The sequence below is a fragment of the Phaethon aethereus genome, assembly GCF_964289735.1.
Source record: "Phaethon aethereus genome assembly, chromosome: 20".
NCBI lineage: Eukaryota > Metazoa > Chordata > Aves > Phaethontiformes > Phaethontidae > Phaethon > Phaethon aethereus.
Window position 1 is genome coordinate 3956540 of NC_138596.1, and position 24565 is coordinate 3981104.

At 53.9% G+C, this 24565-nt stretch overlaps 1 protein-coding gene across 5 annotated transcripts in view; it reads right to left on the reverse strand.

The window, feature by feature from the left end:
- Window positions 1–24565, reverse strand: part of ASTN2 (astrotactin 2) — a 358363-nt gene that overhangs the window by 13573 nt on the left and 320225 nt on the right. For all 5 annotated transcript variants that reach the window (XM_082009184.1, XM_082009183.1, XM_082009180.1 and 2 more), the window contains one exon: window positions 21419–21560. In XM_082009184.1, coding sequence (XP_081865310.1) covers window positions 21419–21560 — 142 coding nt within the window. The remainder of the gene's footprint in view (window positions 1–21418; window positions 21561–24565) is intronic.

The following is a 24565-nucleotide window of genomic DNA, read 5'->3' on the forward strand; positions in this document are numbered from 1 at the left end:
AGCTCGGCGGCCGATTTCTTTATATCCTGCAGAGATACCACACGCATTTCTGCTCCGGCTTGAGCACTGCTCTTCCTGAAGCCTGGGGGCTTGTGCAGCGGCCCAGTGAGATGCCGTACCACAAATGGGCTGCCTGGGCTGCAGAGAAAAGGGTCCGATAAGGAGTCCAATAAGCATTCCTGCACCTTGCCGAACACCCATACTAAATAACGGGGTGCCTACGAGTAGCTGGCTGCCTCCAAAAGCAGCGGCTGTGCGGCAAACCCGGGCCGGGCTAAGGGGACCCCTGCCCCACGTAAACGGGCAACAGGGCAGAGACACTGCTCCGGAGCCCAGCGTCACGCAGAGATACGGTCTCATGCTTTCCGAAGCGATGCAACCACAAGATGCTCTTGCCAGTAGGGCTTGGCTTGAGCTTGGCTGATAAGCCTGGGCTTGGCGCCTCGCTCCTGCGGCCAAGCGATTCTGGTTTGCGGCTAGCTCCAGGAGCGCGGCGCAGGGCAGACCTGGCCGGTGTCACACACACGGTGCAATGGATTCTCTCTCCCCTGGCAGCGTGGGTGCCACCACCCGCGATGCTGAGCACGAAAACGCAGATCCTGACCTGGCTGAGGTCTCATCACCCCGGTGTTATGCGCACGTCCTGCTGTCACCCTCTGGCTGGTCGTGGCTTATCCGTGCCTTCTGCACAGCCTGGGGTCTCTGGGCTCGCACGCAACCGGCGCCGCGTGGCTGAGGCTGGTCCAACGTGCTGACACACACATCACATCCCTGCTTTGCCAGCCCTTCTTGCTTGCTCTTCCAGCCAAAGAACAATTTGGAGGCCTCTGTTTAAAAGCCCTCAGCAGACCAGCTCTTGGCAATCCCTGCCTCCCCCGCCCCGGTGACCTCGACACGGGGACTGGGCACGAGAGACCCGGGGCCAGCAAGACTCGGGCTGTGAACATACACCTCGCACCCAGCACTGTGCACGCCCTTGTGCTCGGGGGACCCACGAGCAAACACTGTCCTCTCCCGGTCTTTTAATACCTTCAGCTCCCAGACACCAAGGTGAGGGGCTCGCTGGAGGCAGCCCTGAGGCGGGGAGGCTGAGAGGGTGTGTTTCTTTGTCCCAATACTCAGAGTAAGCGGCAACAGACCTTCATCTCAGCATCTCCTGGCTGCTAAAAACATCAGCAAATTTACAGAAACAGTTTCCCCGAAGGACTATTCTTGCAAGGCTGGGCAGCCCAGGGGTGCTGCGGGGTGGAGTAGAGCTGTGGGTCTTTTAACCCCTGCCGCATTCCACGGGGTGCGCGTGGTCCATGGGGCCACTGAGCACCCACCCGCTCCTGTCTCCTCACCGTGGGCTCACACATCTCCTGCCGAACCTCCCAGCCTCTTTCTTTGATGGCCACGGAGCAGGAGCGGGGCTTGCCGGTCAGCAGCCGTCTGGGCAAGTACGGGAAGGAGGGGTGTGTGTTTAGTGCAAGCATTCCCAATTCAGAAACCATTACAGTTTAGAAAGACATCAGATCAAATAAAAAGCAGCCCGTCCACACAAGCCACAGGAATGCAGTTTAGCTTATTGGCGACTCTGTAATTTGAAATAATTAAGAAAGGTAAATGAGAACAACCCCCCCGGTCCCTGTGACAAATACCAAGCAGACAATGAGCAGGGAGTGGTTTTTGGAAGGAGAGCATTTCTTGGTCTATTTCACAGAATCACAGAATCACTAAGGTTGGAAAGGACCTTCAAGATCATCAAGTCCAACCATTAATCCAGAACCACCATGTCCCCTAAACCATGTCCTGAAGTGCCACATCCACATGTTTTTTGACCACTTCCAGAGATGGCGACTCCACCACCTCCCTGGGCAGCCTGTTCCAATGCCTGACCACTCTCTCGGTGAAGAAATTTTTCCTAATATCCAATCTAAACCTCCCCTGGCGCAACTTGAGGCCATTTCCTCTTGTCCTATCACTAGTTACTTGGGAGAAGAGACCAACACCCTCGTCACCACAACCCCCTTTCAGGTAGTTGTAGAGAGCGATGAGGCTCCCCTCAGCCTCCTCTTCTCCAGACTGAACAACCCCAGTTCCCTCAGCCGCTCCTCATAAGACTTGTGCTCCAGCCCCCTCCCCAGCTCCGTTGCCCTTCTCTGGACACGCTCCAGCATCTCAACATCCTTCTTGTAGTGAGGGGCCCAACACTGAACACAGGATTCAAGGTGCGGCCTCACCAGTGCCCAGTACAGGGGCACGATCACTTCCCTACTCCTGCTGGCCACACTATTGCTGATACAGGCCAGGACGCTGTTGGCCTTCTTGGCCACCTGGGCACACTGCTGGCTCATGTTCAGCTGGCTGTCAACCAGCACCCCCAGGTCCCTTTCCGCCGGGCTGCTCTCCAGCCACTCCTCCCCAAGCCTGTAGCGTTGCATGGGGTTGTTGTGGCCAAAGTGCAGAACCCTGCACTTGGCCTTATTAAACCTCATACAGTTGACCTCTGCCCATCGATCCAGCCTGTCCAGATCCCTCTGCAGAGCCCTCCTGCCCTCCAGCAGATCAACACTCCCACCCAACTTGGTGTCATCTGCAAACTTACTGAGGGAGCACTCGATTCCCTCATCCAGATCATCAATAAAGATATTGAACCAGACCGGCCCCAGAACTGAGCCCTGGGGAACACCGCTTGTGACCGGCCGCCAGCTGGATTTAACGTTCACCACAACTCTCTGGGCTCGGCCGTCCAGCCAGTTCCTCACCCAGCGAAGAGTAAACCTGTCTAAGCCACGAGCCGCCAGTTTCTCCAGGAGAATGCTGTGGGAGACACTGTCAAAGGCTTTACTAAAGTCCAGGTAGACAACGTCCACAGCCTTTCCCTCATCCACTAGGCGGGTCACCTGGTCATAGAAGGAGATCAGGTTGGTCAAGCAGGACCTGCCTTTCATGAACCCATGCTGGCTGGGCCCGATCCCTTGGTTGTCCTGCAGGTGCCCTGTGAGCACTCTCAAGACCAACCGCTCCATAATCTTCCCTGGAACAGAGGTCAGGCTGACAGGCCTGTAGTTCCCAGGATCCTCCTTTCGGCCTTTCTTGTAGACGGGCGTCACATTGGCAAGCCTCCAGTCTTCTGGGACCTCCCCTGTTAACCAGGACTGCTGATAAATGATGGAGAGCGGCTTGGCAAGCTCCTCCGCCAGCTCCCTCAGTACTCTCGGGTGGATCCCATCAGGCCCCATAGACTTGTGGGTGTCCAGGTGGTTTAGCATGTCCTTGACTGCTTCTTCCTGGATTATGAGGAGTATATTGTGCTCTCCATCCCCATCTTCCAGCTCAGGGGGCTGAATACCCTGCGGATACCTGGACTGGCTATTAAAGACTGAGGCAAAGAAGGCATTAAGTACCTCAGCCTTGTCTTCGTCCTTGGAGACAATGTTCCCCGCCATATCCAGTAGGGGATGGAGATTCTCCTTGCCTCTCTTTTTGTTGTTAGTATATTTGTAAAAACATTTTTTGTTATCCTTTATGACTGTGGTCAGTCTGAGCTCTAGCTGGGCTTTTGCCTTTCTAATTTTGTCCCTGCTTGACCTAACGAGATCTTTGTACCTAAGCTTTATAGGGCAGTGGACGTCCTCGTGCTGCCCCCCCGGAGCTGGCACTGTCACAAGTATCGCAGCAATCGGACGCTCCCGTTAGGGCATCTGAAGCCTGGCGGGAATGTGGGGCAGGGCTGGGGACAAGGGGCTGCGCTGTGACCTCTGGCTGCGCCGGCGCAGAAGGGGCAGCTCCTCGTGGAAGAGGAGTTTCTGAGCAGCCTGGTGCCTGCTGCGCGCTGGGGAGAGGCACCGAGGAGGTGACACCAACCACCAACCTGCTACCACCACCCAGCGAATTGCTGCTTGCGTATCATACCTCTTCTGCAAAAGGACTGACGTCTTCTGTTTTGCATTGCCACCTTTTTTGGCTCTGCCTTTTTGCAGAGGCTAAACTGCAAGAAGGAAACAGTGGATAGTGCCATCTTGAAAAAAACCCCATCTTTTAGAAAGCTCTCCTCACAGTTTTACCACCTAAGAAAAGTACCTTTTATAACTGGGCTTCTTTTAACCATCTGTGACAACTGACCTTGCTCCCATCAGTGTGAGTGCCACGCCGCAGTATTGAAGCTTTGCCGTTACACAAATACATGAAGCTGTCAGTAAACTGTTCTCACTATTCACACCCTTTTTTCCAGGACAGCAAATGCTGTGAGACTAATGGTTATCCTTCAACAGATGCCTCCCAACAATACCAGACCACAGTTATCAGATGGAGGAAAGAAATGTACCTGCCACAACATGCCTCAGGGTCTGATGCCTTTTGGAAGTGTCTAAAACATCAAATACTCCTGGCAGGAGGAAGAGCACAGGCTGCTCTGCAGAGTAAGAGGCTGCTTGTTGAAGAAGATCTCTGGAAAAGGCCTGAGGAGACCTGATTTCTGAGACAACGAGGGCAGCTGGAGCAGCTGTGGGGCTGGGGACACCCTTGCACAGGGTCTATCTCTGCTCTCTGGCAACCCTGGGAAAGTCACCCAGGCTTATCTGCACTGCAAGGTTACCCTGAGTTGCAGCTGGTGCCATGTCCATGCTCAAAACTGCTGACTTGAGAGCGTGGTACTTCCCACGAGAGCTTCCAGGGAGAAGGGCAGGGCCACTTAATGCTGCTGCATTACAGGGGTGTAGTGTGGGCCCGTACCACTTCTTTGGTGTCACAGCATCCCACCACTGTGCTCCTGGAGGTGTTCTGCAGCACCCACTGCACATACAGCAAACCCCACAGCTGCCATGCACCCCTGCACGAGACAGACACAAAATGAAGCACCATCAGACCCTCCTTACCCGGCACCCAGATTTGTCTGAGGGAGCAGCTGCTGTCCCCTGGAAGCTGGGTGGCACTGGGGAGATGACAAGAGGGAGGAGAAGCTGCTGAAGAAGAAGGAGGACTGCGGAGCACGTCTACACGCAACGCTGATCCCCAGGTAGCACGAACGAGGTAGCTCGGCTACAGCTGATTCAGCTCGAGAGCCGAGGAACAGGAAAATGCCACTCCATGCACTGAAATGCTGTCTCTGCACGGCACTGCGTCAGCATACCATGCTGCTCCAGGTCTCCCAGGCTTGCCCTCTGTCTCTGAGCTACGAGGCCACGGAGAGCCAAAACCTGCAGTGGGCAAGGAGCGAGCCCGGTCTCCCCGCTCCCCTCTGCAGGCGCGGTGGGCGCTGCATGCCTGAGCCAAGCTACGATGCTCAGCTCTCGCTCCTCGTAGCACTTCATCAATCTCTTTTTGTTTCAGATCCCTGTTGAACAAGATCCAGAAAAAGGGATGAAAGGGAAAGAAAGAAATTAGTTAAAAATCCTGACCATTTCTTGCTACTGCCTGGATCCATTGGCTCCCTGCTAGAGAAATCCCCAGCAGGACACTCACCTTCCCAGCCTCAGCTGCAACGTCTCAATTTCCCGAGATTTCCCTCGAAACCCTGTCAATAAACCCCACCAGAGCAGCGATTCCCAGTACCGCCATGGCTGTGAAAGAGGGCCTTGATACACAGGCCACCTTCTGTTCCCCAGAGCCCTGCTCCTGAATGATCCCTGTGTTAGAGGGCCAAGATCCCACAAGGAGCCCCTTTGCCAGCGGGACACCTTGCGGGAGGCAGTGCCAAGATTGCCTTGGGCGAAAACGCGTTTCACTGGAATCGAGGGAAAGACGCCAGCCCGTTTCAGCAGGGCCACAGTTTCACCTGGAAGGTGCAGCATGGTCAGGGCAGCCCTCCTGGCCGCTGCGTCCCCAGGGTGCCTTCACCATCCGGGGCTGAGAGCACCAGCGGTGCCCCTCTCCCCCCTTGCCCTTTTCTCTGTCTTACGGATTTCCTCCTTTGTCACTCCTGCTCCTTGCAACTGCTGGCAAGCAGCAGACAATTACTCCCTCATGCCTCACCCTTGATACGGTTTCCATTTCCCCGGTGCGTCGCTCACGCTCAGAGTACGTCCTTTCAGCAGCAGCTTTACACCACTGATGAAGAAAGAGCAGAGCTGAAGAAAGCAAGCTTCCCTGCAGAGAGGGGCCGCTGCACCGTACTAAAGCTTCCGACGGAGACGAGACGTGGATGAGAGAACAGCTCCTTGACGTGGCAGCCGGACAATGCACCCAAAAAAAGCCGCCCTGACATGAGATAACATTAACACAGCCTATGTTGCAACCCTGGGGCTTTGGATCCTCAGTGTGCTCCAAGGAGCAAGAAGTCTTGGTCTTTTATTAGCTTGAAGATACCCAGTAGACCCTTGGGGGTCTAAGGGAACCCCTAAGCGATGGTCCCTGAACTCTGGGAACAGGATGCTGCCAGAAAAAGCGGGATCACTATGGAATTACCAGCTCTGGTGAGGAGGGATAGAGAGCGTTCAAGCCCCATATTTCTTGGAGGCTGTGTCCTTGTTTTTGTCCTGCTGGCTGTGAGGATGAAGATTCCCAGATGTGCTTATAGAGGCAACGCAGCAAGAACTGGCCCAGCTCTTCACAGTCTCCGCTGCCTGTCTCAGGGTTTGGGCAAGGTGTTCCCCCGCTCTGCCTGGCAAGGCCAGAGAAGGTCTCAGGTCACCCAAGATGTGAATCCTAACGTACTTTGGTGGAGTGAAGAACCAGAAGGAGGTGGTGCTGAGCCACTACGGGCTGGTGCTTTTGTCTCCAGTTCCCTGCAAAGGCAGCTCGGATCAGTCTGTCGAGCACCAGAGTCCCTGTTCTGCTGGGACTCACCAGGTGATCCCAAACAAAGCCCTTGGGCAAAGGTCAAACGAGTTGCCCCAGACTCCCTGTGCTGCTGGAACAATTCCCCCCACGCCACGGCTCAGATTGGCACCCGAGGCTGCAAACCACAGGGGCTCGTCCCGCTGCGGCTGCAGAGTGTCAGCAGGAGCTGGTGATGGATCGAGCTGTCCTGGGTGCAGCACCGCCAAGGAGGGCTTTCCCCAGGCTCTGCGTCCCACATGTCCCTCAGGTCCTGCCGCAGCCTTCACACGGGCACCGCAACGCCCATCGACCCCTCCAGCTCTCCACAGCCCCCTCTGCCCCCGGGGGGGGTACCCCCAGCCAGCATCCGCATCCTCTCTCCCTCCCACTGCCATACCTTCTGGTCTCCCCTTAGGTCTGGGACAACCCTGCTCTTCCCTCAGCCACAGACACCCCGAGGCCTCTGGCCCTGGCTCCACGAAGGTTACGTGTTTAGGGGTAGGTCATTACTCTGAGGTTTTGTTTGTCATCTTGGCATGGATCTATGGGCGAGTGGCTTTCAGCCTCATCTGAAAGCATTAGTCCTGTGTGCTGGGCGGGTCTCCCAAGAGAGACACATCACGTTAGTACCTTCCTTGGGCTACTCCTGGGACAGCTGCCGTCCTCCTCCGTGGAGAGACAGCAGGGCTCGGGGAGGCTGCAGCTGCAGGAGGCAAGAAGGCTGCTCAGGAGAGAGGGAATAAATCAAAATCTTCCTCCAGTTGTGCCAGAGAGAAAGGAGAGAGGAGCGAAGCGCTGGACCCCTGCAGTGAGCTCCACAATGGAAATGTTCACAGCTAACCATACCCGCCGTTCAACCTACCAACACTCTGCAAAGCTTGGCCATCGCCGGCCCTGGGGAGATGGGGGGAGAGGAAGGTTGTGACCCTTGGCAAATTGGGAAACGTTTGCCCCTCCCAACCTCACAGTCACTCTAAACAAGAACCAGACACGCCACAGTTTGCTACCCCAGGAGAACCCCTTGGTAGGGCTTGTTCTCATCCTCCTGGGGGCTTGGCTTCCATCTGGGCTGCTAGTTGAAATCCAGCCCAGGCTGGTAGCGACTTCAAAAGACAGTGTCATCTGAGGAGTAGTGGGTGGTCCACGTCAAACGAGTCGATGGCTGACTGTTCTTATATAAGCCACCACAATAGGGCCTCCTGCTCGACGGCCTGAGAAGAAAGGCGAAGGGCTGCACTGACCGCGGGGAGCGCGGCCTGTGCGCGGCCCCGAGGGTGGTTCCTCTGGCGCGGGGCGAGTCACCTCGGTAGGGCGGCACGGGGAGGTGGCTGTGCACCCCTATGAGCAGAGGCTGTCGATCTATCTGTCTCCATTGGGTTTGTCCCCAGCACCGCTGGCCAGCCCCAGCTTCACCCTCTGCATGAAACAAAGCAAAACAAAGCACGACAACAATAACGGCACACAAGGGAACGGCTCGGAGGAGGAGGACGCCCCTGCTCGCCGTGCTCGCAGCATCCCAGGCAGGATCCAACTGTGCCAGCCTGCGAGCCAGGGGCATCCGCGCCCTGCCACGGGCTGCGGGAGCGGCACGGGCAGCCAACGGGCCCCCGCGACGGCCCCGCAACATCGGCACGGGGACGCGTCGGGGGAGGACGGTGGCAAGGCAGGGATGCTGCGTGCCAGCGAGCCGCAGCAGGACGCCAGCCAGGTCTGCGGTCGCCGCTGCCCGCTGGCCGCTCCCCCCGCGCCCCGGGGCGCCCGAATCGAGGGGGGACGGGGCGCGGGGCTGGCAGCGGGCGGGAGATTCTCACAGCTCCAGCAGGCAGACAGGGGAGGGCGGAGGGTAGGATGAGGGGGGGCCCCGAAACAAATAATAAAAACAAAATCCCAGTAAGCACGTTAGAATTCGTTTGAAGTGCAGAGGAGCTTTCAGGCAGGGTTATGTACATCTCCCAGCCCAGCGTGATTTACACATTCCTTGCAAGCAAAGGAATCTTCCCTGATTTGAAGTAAAACAGATGTTTTGGGTTTTTCTCTCCGCGCCCCCCCCCATCCCCTTTTAATCATTTCTTTATTGAAATGATGGCTATAGAGCCGACCAGCCCTGAGCGAGAGCCCTGCTACCCCCAGCAGGCCTCCGCCGGGACTGGAGACCCGCTGCCCTGCATTCCGGGAGAGCACCTCGTCACCCGTGTGGCGCCCGTGCTCACGAGCGTCCGGGGTGCGGAGCCAGCCCCGCTCTCCCGCAGATGCTGCTCCGGAGGCATCGTTCCCTGCAGGTTTCTTCCGCTGCTCTTCCCTCTGCATGGAAGGATTGCAACTCCCAGCAGCTTCTCCTCCCTGCAGCTAGAGCCAACACAAAGATCCTCCATCCCTGCTCCACCAGCCCAGGTCCAGGAGAGCTTCTAACTCTACTACTGGTCCAGGAGACTTGTGTTTGGTGGTGCCTTGCCCTTCCTCCTACACCTTAGCGTCACACCTCAGCCCGGTTGTTCTCTCTCCTGGCAGTGTTGATGGAGAAGGGTGATGCCCACGGGCTGGCAGCTGCTCGCGCATCCCAAGTGAAACAGCCCAGCCCCGGGGCCGGTGCTGGGCAGGCAGGCTGGAGCCGGGACTATCTCTTGGTTTGAGCACGACGTGATCTCAGCCAAGTCACTCTGCCCCTATTTTTGTCCCATGTTTTTCACCCAGGAAAGTCATTTGGGGAAGGAGCTTCGTTTTCCCAGAGGGATGCACAGCACTGAGCGCAACGGGGGCTTCTGAGTGCTGGTTGATGCTGCAAACTACCAGCATAACCGTGCCCTTGAGTTTACACTCAGAATAATAACTCATGGCCAGTAGCAAATCCATCCGGCTCCCCCCATCTTTCTTTTCTTTCTCTTCTTTTCTTTTAAAGCCTGTTGTTATTTCTCAGTACTTCGTTGGTGGCAGGGTGGGAAGGGTTTTTGTAACACATTCACGTACCATTGGGACTCACTCCCATTCCCGTCTGGTACAAGAGATTGCACAAGAGAGAGAAACAAACGGGGATGAGGAAATGCGTGTTTATGAGAGGCAGCGCTGTCATCGTGAGCAAGGGACCCCCCGCAAGAAAGCCGGCCTGGGAGCCAGTGGAGAGTTTCCATTCTCTCCTAACACTCCATTCATGCCTTGTTTCATACCTCCCCGGAGGCTCCGCGACTGGCCGCGGTCCCACAGCACGGCGCGGGACTCGCACCCCCCATGCGCCGCCTTCCGCGACATTTGTTGTTGGGGGGAAAGAGAGAGATGTTGTTGTCTCATAAAGATAATGAATTGAGAAAGAGCAGCGCCCTTTGCTGTTGCGTGCGCTCCTTGTTTTCCTCCCGCGGCGGCGAAGCGGGTCCTCCTTCCTGCACCGCCCGGCACCCTCCCTGCTGCGCACCTCGCCTCTGCCTGCTCCCCTCGTGCACCCCTGCTGCCCACCCTCACGGGGCTCTTCGTTAACGCCCGTCATGGAGGCTTGCGTGGGCCTTCCCTGCTCGGTGTGCTGTGGTCACCATGATGAGCATCCTCCTGACCCGATCGGGAGCCCTCCCTATGATCCAAACCACATCACTGCCTGATCGGATACGGTCACCGGTGAATAACCTTGACTGCAGCGGTCTGGAAGAGCGAGGGATCCTGTATCACAGCTATCAATGATTTAGGATCGTACATCGTTTGCAGATGACACGGAGAGGGTCTCATTGCTCGCTACCCCCTGCCCAGGCATCTTCCCCAGGACAGTCCCTGTCCCACCTCACTTCAGACGGCTCTAAGCTAAAGCCACCCGGGTGAGAATCGCTCCTGCACGCAAGGTACGGCAATGGCTGATCTCTGCACTCCCCTGTGCGTTGCAGAGCCCCCAGCGATGGGGCTGGGGTCCCCCCGCAAACAGGTGGGGTTATTAATAAACCCGAACGCCATCGGCCATGCACACATACTACAACCCACTTGGGTCCCTCTCCCTTCGGCTCCCGCAAGCCCCCTGCCTCCTCCCCGCTTTCTCCGCACCTCAACTTCATTATCTCTGATCTTGAGCTGCCTACTACACGCTTGTTGCCAACATAAATATTTAATCCCGGCGCATTGCACAGAAAGGCCCTTGTGGAGTTAATACTTCAACTCATGTTTCCACTCGGAAAACAATTCAGCGTGTGGCAGGGCAGCAGGTACAAGGCCGGGAGGGGGCCTGCAAGAGCTCGGGAGCTGTGCGGGGTGGCACGGGTGGGTTTCAGGCCAGGGGGTGGGCTGCTGCGGGGCAGCTCTGCCGCAGCAGCGGGCGGGCGGGTTTGGACAGGCGACGGAAGAGCCACGGGCGCGTCGCTGCAAGCGGCTGCCCGGGAGTGCGGCACGGGGCACGCCGCCGAGGGGAACGCGAGGCGCAGCGCGCTGCTGGGCTGCAGCGGCGCGTAGGACACCCCGCTCTCTGCAGCGCCCCTGGCGGAAAGCCCTCCGTGAGGGGTTTGCTTCACCCGCCGGAGCACCAGCCACGCGATCGCACGCTGCTCCACGCCTGCGCCGCCACAGGCACCCTCATCAAACACCTCAAAATACACCTGCATACCCAGAGGCTACTGAGAGCAGGATCTGGCTGTGATTTTGCCTCACATGGGCTACGGGATAAGGGTTATGGGATGGTGGGATTACGGGGCTCTTGGGTAGCACTAGGGTACGTGTTCCCGCTGCTGGTATGGGAAAGACCCCCAGAAGAGTGAGGTGTCCCAGCCCCCCCGATCCAAAACCCATGAAGAGTACAGGCAGATAGGCACAGCAGTCCTCATCCACGCACTTCCGTGCAGCCTGGGGTGGGTGTCCCAGGGAGCAAGAGGCGTAGCTGAGCATCTCCCACCCCACGCAAGACACTGGCACTGGTGCGTGTGGAGCCTCCGGTGTGCAGCATACGTACTCCCCCCACACCCACCCACAGAAAGGCTGGAAGATGGTGATGTTGCAATGATGCAAACCAGACAGAAAGAAAATACGAAAGTATCCCAGGCCAGTGGCAGGCCCTTCTGATTGGAGTTGTGCAATGAGATTAAGAGCTGAGGCTACTTCCATAGCTGCGGGGCGGCGGGAGATGCTCAGAAGGAAGGAGAAAACGATGCCAGGGGCTGGCACGCTCCAGATGGAGCTCAGGTTGCTGCTGCTGTGCGCTGCCCTGCGACTTCCCCGGCAGAAACCAAGAGGAGAAAAGATGGAAGAAAAGCAACAGGCCCTGATTCAGGGGCATGACAGCCCAGAGCTGAGTCAAGGTAAGCACCCAAGCCCACCTCACTGAGCTGGCCGGCTGCCCAGCCAGTGGCCCCAGGAGTTTGGGCAAACATCTCCCAGCGACCCAGCGCCGAGCTCCCTGAAGCGAGGCTCCCTTCACATCCCCTCCTGCGAGGGCAGAGGGTCTCCACACCCGGCTCCATCAGCTCACCTAGTGCAGACAGGACCCTGCCCCACTACCCCCGCCATCCATAATCCCCTAAACAAAAAGCAACCCTCACCCTCTACTTCTTTTTTTAGAAACATTTGAATTATGACATAAGCTTTGGCTCCGAGGGTTTTCGGTGAAAGCCAGGATATTTTCTTCCCCTTTTCATAACAGAAACCATACAGCTGGATCATCGAATTTATCTCATTCCTGATGAGGGAAGTGAGTGTACGTGTGAGGTGACCAGGAGCAATGAGGGCACGTTGTGCCGGGAGCAATCACTCTAGAGGTACTCAGAGCAAATATCCTTGGCAGTAAGGAGGTGGCATCAGATTGGGAAGACCAAGCAGAGACCACAGTGGGCCATAGCTCCAACAGGGAACACCACTTATGGCAAGTCCAAGCCTCACCGCATAGATGCCACCCCTGCAACCAAGCAGCTACTTCTTGGCTCTCTCTCCCATTTTCTTATGCTGCTGTCCTCATCATACAGGAAACCTAGCAAAGGGTGTAGCTCAGTTTTAACACATCTGTTTTACAGGTGAGAAAACTCAGGAAGAAGCACCTACTTTGAGCTTACTTGCTAACCTTGAGTGTCTCCATTTTACACCGACCTACTCTGGTGCAAATTCAGCTAGCCTTGAAGGCTTTGATGCACCCAAAATGGAGATGTCCGAATTCTGTTTTGCAGACACGGGTTCTGCAGCAGGGACTTGACCTAAGCACTAACATAACTTGAGGCAGGCTGTGAACCTGTGAAGCTGAGGGATTTCTAAAGCCTCAGGAGATAAAACTGAAAAAGGTCCCAAAATGTGGACACTCCTGACAAGTACACACTCCTGCTCCACCATCTGAACCCAAGGCTGCCTGAGGTCTAGGGGGAATAACACCTTCCTTTCCCAGCACTGAAGATGAGACCAGCACAGAAAAGCCCAGATGCACTCAAGATCCTCGAACTAGGAAAACGCAAGCAAACTTCTTTTGCAGGGGGAAACAATCCTAGAACCCAAGGAATAAGTTAAAAATCACTCAAGATCTACAGGAAAGTGGCTAAGTTCAGCAGCTGCCTGCGCAGGGGCTCCGTCACCCATGCAGCTCCCCCGTGACAAACTCCCTGCAGCTGGGAACCAGCCTTGTCCCGCGACCTTGAGGGGGAGAGTGGTGGCGGAGCTGGAGGGCTCGCTGTGTGCTGATAAAATCTGGTGTGGCACAACCAGGAGGTGGGTGCTTACAGATGTAATGCTCTGCACAACCGAAGATTAAAAGAGAAAGGTATGTTTTTTTAAATACATAGCAAAAAAGAAAAAATGGGAAAATGAAGATAAAGTGCTCTCTGGGAGACAAGGCTGGTGAAAGACTCTCTGTGCTGTTGTTGTTACAGGAAAAGGATGGAGTGGGATGTGCTGCAGGTGCCCTTTGGAAGACGAAATTAAAAAGTTTATCTAGTTTTATGGACTTGCAGGTCATATATGAGATACGCACATCGCTGGTCTGAGCTGGGACAGATCTTGTAGGTAACAGCATCTAAACTTTACCTCTAGAGTGTGGAGGAAAAGATGGGCAGGTAGGATTAGTTTGTGACTTATCTTTTTACTTGGATCAGCATCACCTTTTGGGCCCAGTATCTCCAGCTTTTGGCATCTGGGTTCCCATGCGGAGTCTGTCTGAGCTGATTTACCCTGTGGGCTGTGGGAATGGCTCCAGCTTCAGGTAAGACCTGTGGGTGCAGTGGTATCTGAACTCCTGGGCACCAGAGCAGCTTGTCACATCCCTCCTGGGGCATATTTATGGATACAGCTGAGCTGCATTTGGCCACTCCTTAAGGCTAGAATAAGCCTCTTAAAAACTTGAACTGCCTGCAAATACCAAGTTGACTGCTACTGGGTGCAGGGAAGCAGTCAAAGGAGGAGGCAAAAACTTCCCATCCAAACATCAAAGTATTGGCTAGCGCCTCATGAACCCACATGCGGCAAATCCTGACCATCATTTTGCAGAGACGAAGCCTGCCTGGGGTGTGCAAGAGCCATCCAGCCACAAAACAACGCACGGTGAAGCGATAATCACCCTGACAGAGACCTGAGCAGGAAACCAGCACCAGCACCGCAGCACGTAAGGCACCAGCTCCACTGCACCCTGCCCGATGCCCCCGTGCTCCCCCTGGGCTTGGCAGGGCAGGTGTAAAGCCACGGGACCGCCGAGTGAACACAGCCGTGCTGCGCTGGCTCGGGCTGGCTCGCACGCAGCCCGCTTGGATCCCTCTGCAGCACACTTGCCCGTAATTTAAATTCCAGGATCAGCATGGGCAGAGCTTGTTTTGGGCTGTGCGCACCCCAGCAGGACTGCAAGCGGGACCCGGAGCCGCAGACGTGATGTAACACTGCCTCTTTGTGTCAAAGCCCTGGTGTTGCCCCCCGCCAGGCGAGCGAGCATCGCTCCTGCTACGCTCCCGGGATGGAGGTGCGGCTGCAGAAGCTTCAGCTGCGCTCTGGCAAACAGAGGGGAAACTCCAGCTGGCAAAGTGGCATCGCCCGCTGTCTCTAGCACTCTGCAAAAAAGTCATTTTGCTGCCAGATTGGCTTTGCTGGGAAAAAAACACCAACACGCTGAGAACAAGAACAAGGGAGAGGGGAGAGCGTGAGACACCAAGGCAGACAGCAGCAGTTCCGAGGGCATGCCATGGCTTCCTTGGTGTGACCACTGGGTACCTGGGGCCCACGCTGCATGAGGGAATTAGGAAGAGGAGACCCTATTTTTGTGCAGGAGGCATTGCTTAATCCCCTGACCCAAAAAGCAATTTGCTCAAATGCTCTTCTGGAGTGGGGCTAACATGAAGTGTGAGCAAGGGCATCCCTCAACTCTGCTCAGCTCCAGCCCCCTGAAGAGCTTCAGGCATGTCACATCACCTCTCCCTGCCTCAGTTTTTCCCTGCCTAGGACACGGCCAACAAGAACAAAAACATTTGCCCTTCTCCTAACCCATTTCTCCCCTACACGATAAAAGAAACACCCACTCCAAGCAGTGAATTCCTTCTGTCCTGGAAGGGGCGAGGGTTCAAACCTCGCTGTAAGAATCAAATCAACATGACTCTCAGCTTTCCAACCTTCGGGAAAAAGGTGCTTCATACCATGGAGAACTGACGAACAAAACGAATGACTCCAACGCAGTAGCACAGCGCAGCTTTTGCTGGCTTAGAGGCAAATCAAAGCCAGCAACGCATGTGTTGATATTTACATCACATCTCTTGTACTCGCTCTCCCATTAGTCAATGAGATTAAGACTTGGACGGATCTATGTGAGTGGCATTCGGTTCCCACACACTCAGAAATAAGAATACTCTCCAAGACTTTGACTGTAAAGGGTTGGTGATAGGGGTTTGCTGATGGGGAGAAGGTGGAATTGCAAGGTCCATTTGTCTATCAACAGACAAAGAGGCCAAACTCCTCCTCTCCACCCCATTATCTGTCCATGCCTCCTCCTCCTCCTCGCTCCCCAGCCTTCCTCCAGCCACCCCCAGAGGAGCAACGCAAATGGGCCTGGACCCAGCCAGGTTTGGGGCTCGGATGCCGGGAGTTTTTAGAATAAAACCACCAAGAATGTTATTTGCATCCAGACGTCCTGAGAAAAGGGTGGGGAGGAGATGGCCATGGGAGGCAACAAAGGCTGTTCTGTTTCTCTTGGTGACTTGAGGTATGAGCAGAAACAGAGAATTTGGGGAGGATAACCTGGTCTTTTCTGCAAAAAGGAGGGAGATGCTCATATGCTTGGCAGATACTAGGGAAGGAGGTTCCACTGAGGTCAGCGGAAAGGTACCTCCCGACCCAGATCTGTCCCAGGTGGCTGAATACTGGTGGCAGGGACAGATCTGGATCTGGAATGAGGCTTCAGGCACAAACACAACTTTTAGAAGGGCGATGGCAAATGGTCGGTATAGCAATATTGCAGCAGCACCTGGAGGCCCTGATCCACGTCGCCCAGGCTGGGATGTACACAGAGAAAGCAAGAGAGCGCTTAAAACCTGAGCTTATAAAGGGAACAGGCAAACAGATGAAGATGAAAGTGAGACGAAATGACCTGCTTACGCCACTCAGTACTGCAAATGGCAAAGTTGTGAAAGAGCCTCCAGCACTTTGATTGGCCATGAAAAAAGCATGAATGTGTTTCCCATGGCTTCTATACGTTTACTCTCCTAACGCTGGAAACTTCAACAAGAGCCCAACTTTCCACCTTGCATGGGACTTTATTAATATCAGCAGAAGAGAGACTATCTCCTTCTGCTGAGCCCCTGACCTCCCCATACAGACCATCATTCATGGGGCCAATCCACCTCCACTGTTGTGGTCTGCACGTAGCCCAGATGGGCCCAGACAGCTTAGTGCTGGACTTAACTTCAGCAAAACCACATCCAAGACAGCATTCGGGTAGTCTGGTTCTGAAGCAACCCTAAACTGCTGGGGAAGGATGAGCCTGCATGTAGAGCACAGGCCTGGGATTTAGCAAACACTTATTCAACTCCCAATTTGCCTTCTTTGTGCTTCCACAAACCAGGAATGCCTGAGAAGAAACTACAGCCACACACTGCTTGACTTCAGGAAGCTGGAGAGCGTGCGGAACAGAAGAGGTGGATTGAATGAAGCAGCACAGCTCCCGTGCACACAGGGGACGCAGCCAAGGGCTGTAACAGATGTGTTTTAACCCATGCCACTGAGCTATTTGGGATCTGTCTCAGATTGCTCCAGTGCTCATTCACGTGTCTTCCTGACGGAAGACCAACAATAACAATTAGTATCATATAAGGAGCAGCGGACTGCTGCCAGCATTAGCACACTCTTGAGCACCAAGGGTTTCCATTCCACTTTTTATCCCAGCTATGCATAAGGCAGAGGTCAGTCAACATTAATCAGCCTTCTTCTGGGCCAGCTCCTTTAGCGCATTCAGCTTGCTGAACTGCAATTGCTGTCTCTCTGTGCTACAATGGGTTCTCCCTACTCAATGCCTTTGCCTCTTTCCTTAAGCTCACCAAAATAAAGTATGTTCACTGTTTGTTAGCCAGCATCTGATGACAGAGGTTAAGCCTGGCCATGCTGGTGATGGCCTCCAGACCCTACAGGGGATGATGCTGGCCAGGAAGGTCTTGATGGGTCTTGGCTGTGGATGGGAGCCTTGTGTTGTCATTCTGAGGTCTAACTGAATCCCCCTCTATCCGATGGCAGTGCCCAACCTTCATCCCCTAGGAATGGGTTTCCACCTTTCCAACACTCCTGAAACGTGCTCTCCCAGAGCCTTGGGCTGGTTCAGGATCACCCATGGGGAAACCCTCTCTGAGCCAGCAAAGGGAATGCAAATTTGCGGCTCCTTCTCAGCACATGAACACACTCCAAGGAAAGGCTCTGGAAGGGATCCTGATGATTTCCATATTATTTCCAGTAAATTTTGTACTGATTCTTGGCACAAACACCGGAAATGAATAGGCTAGGTCAGGAATGTAAATAAAGTGAAACATTGGGATTTAATCTAATCTATAATTATAGTATCTGTGGCACAGGGAAGAAGTTGGTGTGTTTGCATTGCAGCTCCATTGAGGAGCTGGAGGGGGTTTTCATTTCCCCTTTCCAAAACTTCCCTTTTTGGCTGAGGGATAGTTGGTGTCTTCCCAAGTATCTGAAATGAATGTGCTGGGCTGGCAGAGCTGCTTTCCGGCAGCCGATCAGGTACAGCTCAGTGAAGAGGCATCCCCAGGCACTCAGGGAACAACGGAGTTGGATGAGTTGGGTTGAAGGCTCAGGGAGGCTGCAGAATGCACAGGGGAAGCTCCTGGCTCCACAATGAAGAGATCGGTTGGGTTCGTAGGGTGCCCAGCTATGTAAGGGCCATGAGCAATGTAAGCTCAGTCCTCCAGGCTGTGTTTGGCCTCTGAGACAAGCCAGAGCCCTTTCTCCTGACTCGTGTTTGGTGCTTGGTGCATCACAAGTTGCCTGTCACAGTGCAGTGCTCCCAAGCTCCCAAACCATCAGTCTGATTGGTGTCAACTGCTGTCCGGGCTGGCTGGTCCATTCAACACGAACACTTAACAGACATGTAGACATCTGTCCCTCTGCCTTCCTCACCCCATCATCTTCCAGATCCACCTGGGAGGAAGCTTGACAGACTGCTGTGGTCTAGCTGACCTCAGGGGAGAACAAACCCCTCTCCTGAGATGAAATTTTGCAAGAATTGTAAGACTTTTGTTTTTGAAGAGCTTAAACCAAACTTGACAGGACCATCCTCAGTGCCCATATATGCGTGCACATGACAGCATTCACATGAGTGCAGCATGGATCCCCACCATGGGCACCCATGTCTGACAGACCAGCAGGAGCGTCCACATGTGTACACGAGCCTATGGAGTACATGAATCTCTGTTGACATGAACTACTTTCCCTCCAAAAACCCTCTACGCAGGGATTAGCATCTCAACCCCGATGTACTACAGGCAGGGGAAAGAAAAGGGATAACAAGGCAACATATTTTTGTCAGACTGAAATTGCAAGGGACAAAGAAATTAGTTCTCCTTTTGTTAGTTTATATTTTGAGATTACAGAAGTCTCAAAAGCAGAGGAATCAATCAAACTTTGTTTATTTGTTTGCTTGTAGAGCATTTTTTGGTTTTGTTTTTCATACTCAAGCCCAGCTTTGATCTCAGGCTGATAATACTCCAAACAAATGGTCAACTGCAGAGTGTAATTGCCATAGGTACTACAGAAGAAAAGGGACAGAACGTCTGACACATTTACTTCCATGATCTCACAGTCCCCTCTCAGTTTACATGATACCTCCAGACTACTGAACAAGCAAAAGCATTTGCTTTTGAAGAGCTCTGACACTGCAGACTCTTGTGCTCACCTAACAGAAAAGCACAGGTTCCTGCCCAGTGGCTATAATCAGGATTATATCCAGGCCAGAGCCTTCCAAGATAGCTATTTTTCCACAGAAACAAATGAAACAAGCAGAAGAAATTCAATTTAAGAAATGACCCCGTGCCCGTGTTTCTGTTGTTACGTCTGCGCGGACTCGGAACAGAGCGTTAGCCTCACATTTCACTGTTCTGGCTTTCTTCATGCTGTGTTGCAACTGTATGGACATGTGAAGAGAGGACTATTTGATGTGTGTGCCTGTGTAGCTGTGAACGCACAGATGCTAAGTAAACACGTGCTGGTTAAGTCCCAGGTTGGAGCTAACGTGTGTGCGTGCTGGACACGCATGCATCCACGGCAGGGCGTGCGAACACGGTGAGCCACAGGTGTACTGGCCCACGCAGGTGTGCTGGGGCGTGCAGCAGCGGATGCTGAGGAGGGTGTGCTGTAGCGTGTGAGCATGTTTTTGATGCCCAGGAGCGTGGGTCCATGTTCCACAGGTGCCGACACGAGCATGTGTCCATACATGTGCGCTCAAGGGCGCGCAGCCGCGGAACGGCATGCCAAGCTCTGCTGAGCATTAGCTGCGGGACGGAGCCAACCCTGTGCGTCACCCCAGCGCCTGTCCCTGCAGAAGGACGAGGTCCAAAGCTCTTCGATGCCAGGGGACTGCTGCCTGCCGGCTGCCTGCAGCCATGGCTCCCCACAAAAAGCTACTGTCCCTCACCCAGGGGCACCCACGGAGAGCAGGAGCTGCCCATAGTCACCCCCAGGACACGGGGCATCGCTGACCTCTGCCTACCCCCTCCATGGCAATGTGCCTCGTGACTGTGAAGCAGAGGCCTGGCTTTGGCCAAAGGGATGACAGAACTCCAGACAAAGCCTTACGCCTTCCACCCTAGGCTCTCCCAGCCCTTTGCAGACATCAGGAATTAGATCATAGAGCCCCTAATGCGACGGGTGAGCGCATCATCCCTGCCCAGCCGATGGGGAAGATGACTTGGCAGCCCGGGCTGCCCCAGAGCCAGACCTCCTGGCTCCCAGCTCCGTGTGTTCACCTCAGCAGCAGCCTCCCCATCAAACCCAGCGGCTCTTCCCTCGGCCGGTGCCCCGGCAGCCGTAAGCCGAACGGCCGGGAGCTCACAACCGGCTGATTTTATGGGACAGCGAGTTATTAGCAAGCTCTGCGGTTGCTCCAGCCTCTCCCTGGCACCTTTTCAGAGCAGCCCAGTTCCCAGAAATATTTATAATTATATTTATGCATTATATATACTTAACAAGAAAACATTTAAAATTATTAAATGGCAAGAGATATCACTCGGAGCCTGCTCCTGGACACAGCCCTGCTCGAGAGATGCGCAATAAAGGCTTCTCCTCCTTCGGAGGCTGTCAACATACTTAACTGGGGGGCGGCGGAGGGGGAGGCAAAGGGAAAGTATTAATCAAGATCTTAAAAAGCTCTCGCTGACAGACCATTTGCCAACTCTCGCTTTAAATGCTTTTGTGGTCCCATAAAAAGTTTCATTACTCACTACAAAATGTGTTTTAATTATTAGAGTCACTCTGACATTAAGCCCTGGGTGTTTCTCTCTTGCTTACTCTGTGTCTCCTCCGTCTCCTTGCCTTTTTGCTCTTTTTTTCTCTCTTACTGTCCTGACTCCTGATATCCCCCTCAAGACAGAGGATGCCCTGGATAATGAGTCAGGCTGAGAAGCCCAGACCCCCTCCAAACGATACTGAAGGAGAAGTTAATATTCAGATCCTGAAATTATCCCTTTGCTTTGGACACTACTCCACAGGATTCAAACAGAAAATCCAATCCCACATTCTCAATGATATCTCAGAGGAGTCAAGTGAACAAGAACATCAGCACTGGCATGGCCAAGCGTTTCTACAGAAGTCTCTGGGTGGTGGGCAGACGGATTTGGTGTCTCTCTCCGATCTGCTCTATGTGTCCTACTAATATAAACAGCGACTCGCAGACAACACCTACCACGCTTCTGACATCTGGCTATTTCGGTCCACCAGGCATTTGGCAACTTGTTCAGTCTGACCACATTAGCTCAGTTCATCCATGAGAGACAACCCTATCCCACCAGGCATGGACCTGGAAGCCCAGTATACTGAAAACGTGAGTTATTCTAGTGGAGTCTCCCATAGAATCCCAGTGCGTCCCGTGCTGTACTGGCAGACACTGGTTCTCCATTTCACTAGCTGAGCCTAACACTCAAAGCAACAGAAAGAGTCTCATAGTTTGTCCAGCATCTTGTGGGACACGGTGCTAACCAGAAAGGTTAATAACAATTAAAGAATAGCACTGGAGATCCCCCTTGCCCCCAGCACCTCCCCGCACGCATCTCCTTACTTGTACAGCCCATCTGGTTCCAGGCACTTGAAAATGACTGAGTAGAGGCTGGTTTCAGGGACGTCCCCGTGGCTCCTACCCGCTGCCACACAGGATGTTGCAAGGCCAGAAAGCAAATCATCCGCAAAGCTCAGGGATTCTCCTGGAGGGCAAAGAGATGAACAAGACCAAAACATCAACACCCCTGCAAAATTACTGCTGAGCATTTAAAAAGCACTGTAGGAACACCTCTAACAGGACAGGCAATCAACAAACTCCAGTTGGCTGTGGCTGGTAGGAACGGCCCCAAGCCTATATGGAGAATATCGCCTATGGACAGGGCAAGTAGAAGACACACCTGGGCCACCAGCTGGAAGAGGGACCCAGAGGAGAAACCAGGGCCAGTGCGAAGCCGTCGCTTGGGCAGGGCAAGGGTGCGCTCCCAGGGCACACAGGCGACGCGTGGACTCGCTGCGACCACCGCACACGGGCCCACCACCCAGGGACGGGCTCCAGGACCCCAGAAGGGCTGGAAGCCTGGCTAAATAGGGCCCCCCTGCCCTAATTGCACACTCAGTTCTTAAAGGGAACATGGCCTTTTTCTACAAGCACCTGCCACAGTGAAATGCGATTGTGCTACGTTAGATTATCAGTAAAGGAGACATCTTCAGAGCTTGGATGGAATTGCTCTCAATGAGCTGAGTTTTTTGCTTTTTTTTTTTATTCAATGAAAACCAGTAGTTTTGCATTCCCTTTCACGCCGGCTCCTGGAACTCTGACTATGCACCCCTTTATAAGCATTCAAAGAAAAAATATACTAATTAAAAGTGCTGATTTTTTTTTTCCTTCTGGTTTATAAAGCTTATTAAACACTTAGATCATGACCCAGCTGAAACTGAAAACGCTCCATTTATTAAGCTTTTTGGGCATGATTACCCACTGCCATGCAACCCGTCTCCTTGCAGTGGGCAGGCTGTCTGTCAGTTAGAGCTCGTTGCATTCAATTCCCGTTTTGCACCAGTGTAGCTGCAGCGTACCAGAGCAGCTGCCCTGGTTGTGCCCCCACGCCCACTGATGGGAATCGGAGAAAGGGCTGCTGCAGCTGGTAGAGTTACGCTGGTATCAGCAAACCCGGCCCCAGACTCCTGTGCCGGGTACCCTGTGTATGTGGAAATGTCGAGACTCCGTGGCAGAGGGAGGAGGAGAATTCCCTTCTCAGCGCTTTTCTTTCTTTCTTTTTCTAAAAGCAAAACTGACTGATGACTACTGAAACAGTAGTGGTGACTCTGCCTCTCTGCCCGGCTCTGGGGAGACCCCCCTGCAGTGCTGCGTCCAGCTCTGGAGCCCTCGGCACAGGAGAGACACGGACCTGCTGGAGCGGGGCCAGAGGAGGCCCCAGCAATGCTCCGAGGGCTGGAACAGCTCTGCTGGGAGGACAGGCTGGGAGAGCTGGGGGGCTCAGCCTGGAGCAGAGAAGGCTCCGGGGAGACCTTCCTGCAGCTGCCAGGACTGAAAGGGGACTTCTAAATGGGAACAGTCTTTTAGCAGGGCCTGTAGAGATAGGAAAAGGGGTAACAGTTTTAAACTAAAAGGGGGAGATTTAGACTAGATCTAAAGAAGAAATTGTTACGATGAGGGTGGTGAGGCACTGGCCCAGGTTGCCCAGAGAGGTGGGAGATGCCCCATCCCTAGAAACATCCCAGGTCAGGTTGGACTGGGCTCTGAGCAACCTGCTCTGGGTGAAGATGTCCCTGCTCACTGCAGGGGGTTGGACTAGATGGCCTGAAAAGGTCCCTTCCAACCCAAACTATTCTATGACTCTGATTCTATGAAATGAAGCACAAGTCTAGGTTCTCGGTATAATTTGTAATAAATAACCCAGTGGTATAACCAGCCCAGAACAACTTACTGTGTGTCTGGATTACCCAGGTAGAAGAAAAAATCCCCTCCTTCCCAGCCCCCGAAACTGCATTTAGGTCTTGTCTCAAAATACACAACTCGGTAACAAACGTCCCCCTTGGCTAGAGAGAAGAGCAGTAATAAATTCTTTTCCTCCCTAAAGGAATCCAAGCCTTAATTATTCATTTTAATGCTCCCAGCATGACTTGTTCTTTCCAAACTTTTTTCAGTCAGCTTTGACACTGGTCTCCATAGCTTAACCCAGCCCCCAGCCCCAGGTCTGTACCAAACCCCAAGTCAACTCCACGGGCAGTAAAATCCCTGCTTGGACGTCAGGAGCACTGAATGGCCTCGAGCAAGCCCCTTAGCTCTGGGCTTAAGGTTTAAACAAACAAAGAAAACCTTGTTGCTAATTTCCAACTTTCATTTCCATTCCGTTTCGTACGAGGTTGGGCTGGATTGGGGAACTCCCTGTCACCAGAAGTCATTGAGAACAGACACTGCTGCGACTTCCAAACCAGATGAATCACAAACACATAATGAAGAAGGAGGACAAGGTTGTGTTGCTAAACTAGAGAAAGAGCTTTTAAACCTCTCCAGATTTCAAGTAACCAACTTCTAACCAGGAAGAAACTTCATGGGAGGACCGATCATCCCATGGGTGCCTGCTGTGGGATCTCACACCCTCCTCCAGAGCACTCAGGGTTGAGAGGCAGCCGATGAGGAGCAGCAAAGAAAAGAGTTGGGCAGAGAGACTGTGATGAGCAACTGGGCAAGACCAAGAGGAGATTTGGACTGGCAGCGCACGGCACCGGGAGCATCAGTCAGGAGATCTGTGCCAGGGACCACAAGAGATGCGACGGGAGAGAAAAACACAGGGCTGAGACAGGGAGTGAAGAGCGTGGAACCAGGCTTGCAGGAAACTGGAAATGGGATGGAAAACGTCATGTGCAACCACTGAATTAAAGCATGTATTAAAATTCCACAGATATCTCTCCTCAAGGCATCCACTAACTTCTGAATGCTCATCTTTCATGGTCTTTCTGGGTAGCTTTGCGGGGAGAGGAGCAGGCTGGCAGTGAGCAATGCCCCGAAACGCAGTGGCAGCTGCATCACACGATAGTCTGGTTTGCCACTGAGCCCGCTCAGACCTGCCTAGGTTGCGGAGTGAGTTGCACGGGAGGAAATGAAGCTCTGAGGGTCTGCCAACGCGGCGTCACCTTGGGTTAAGCCAAAATCCTTGCAAGAAAATCCCTACAGCAAGAGGGT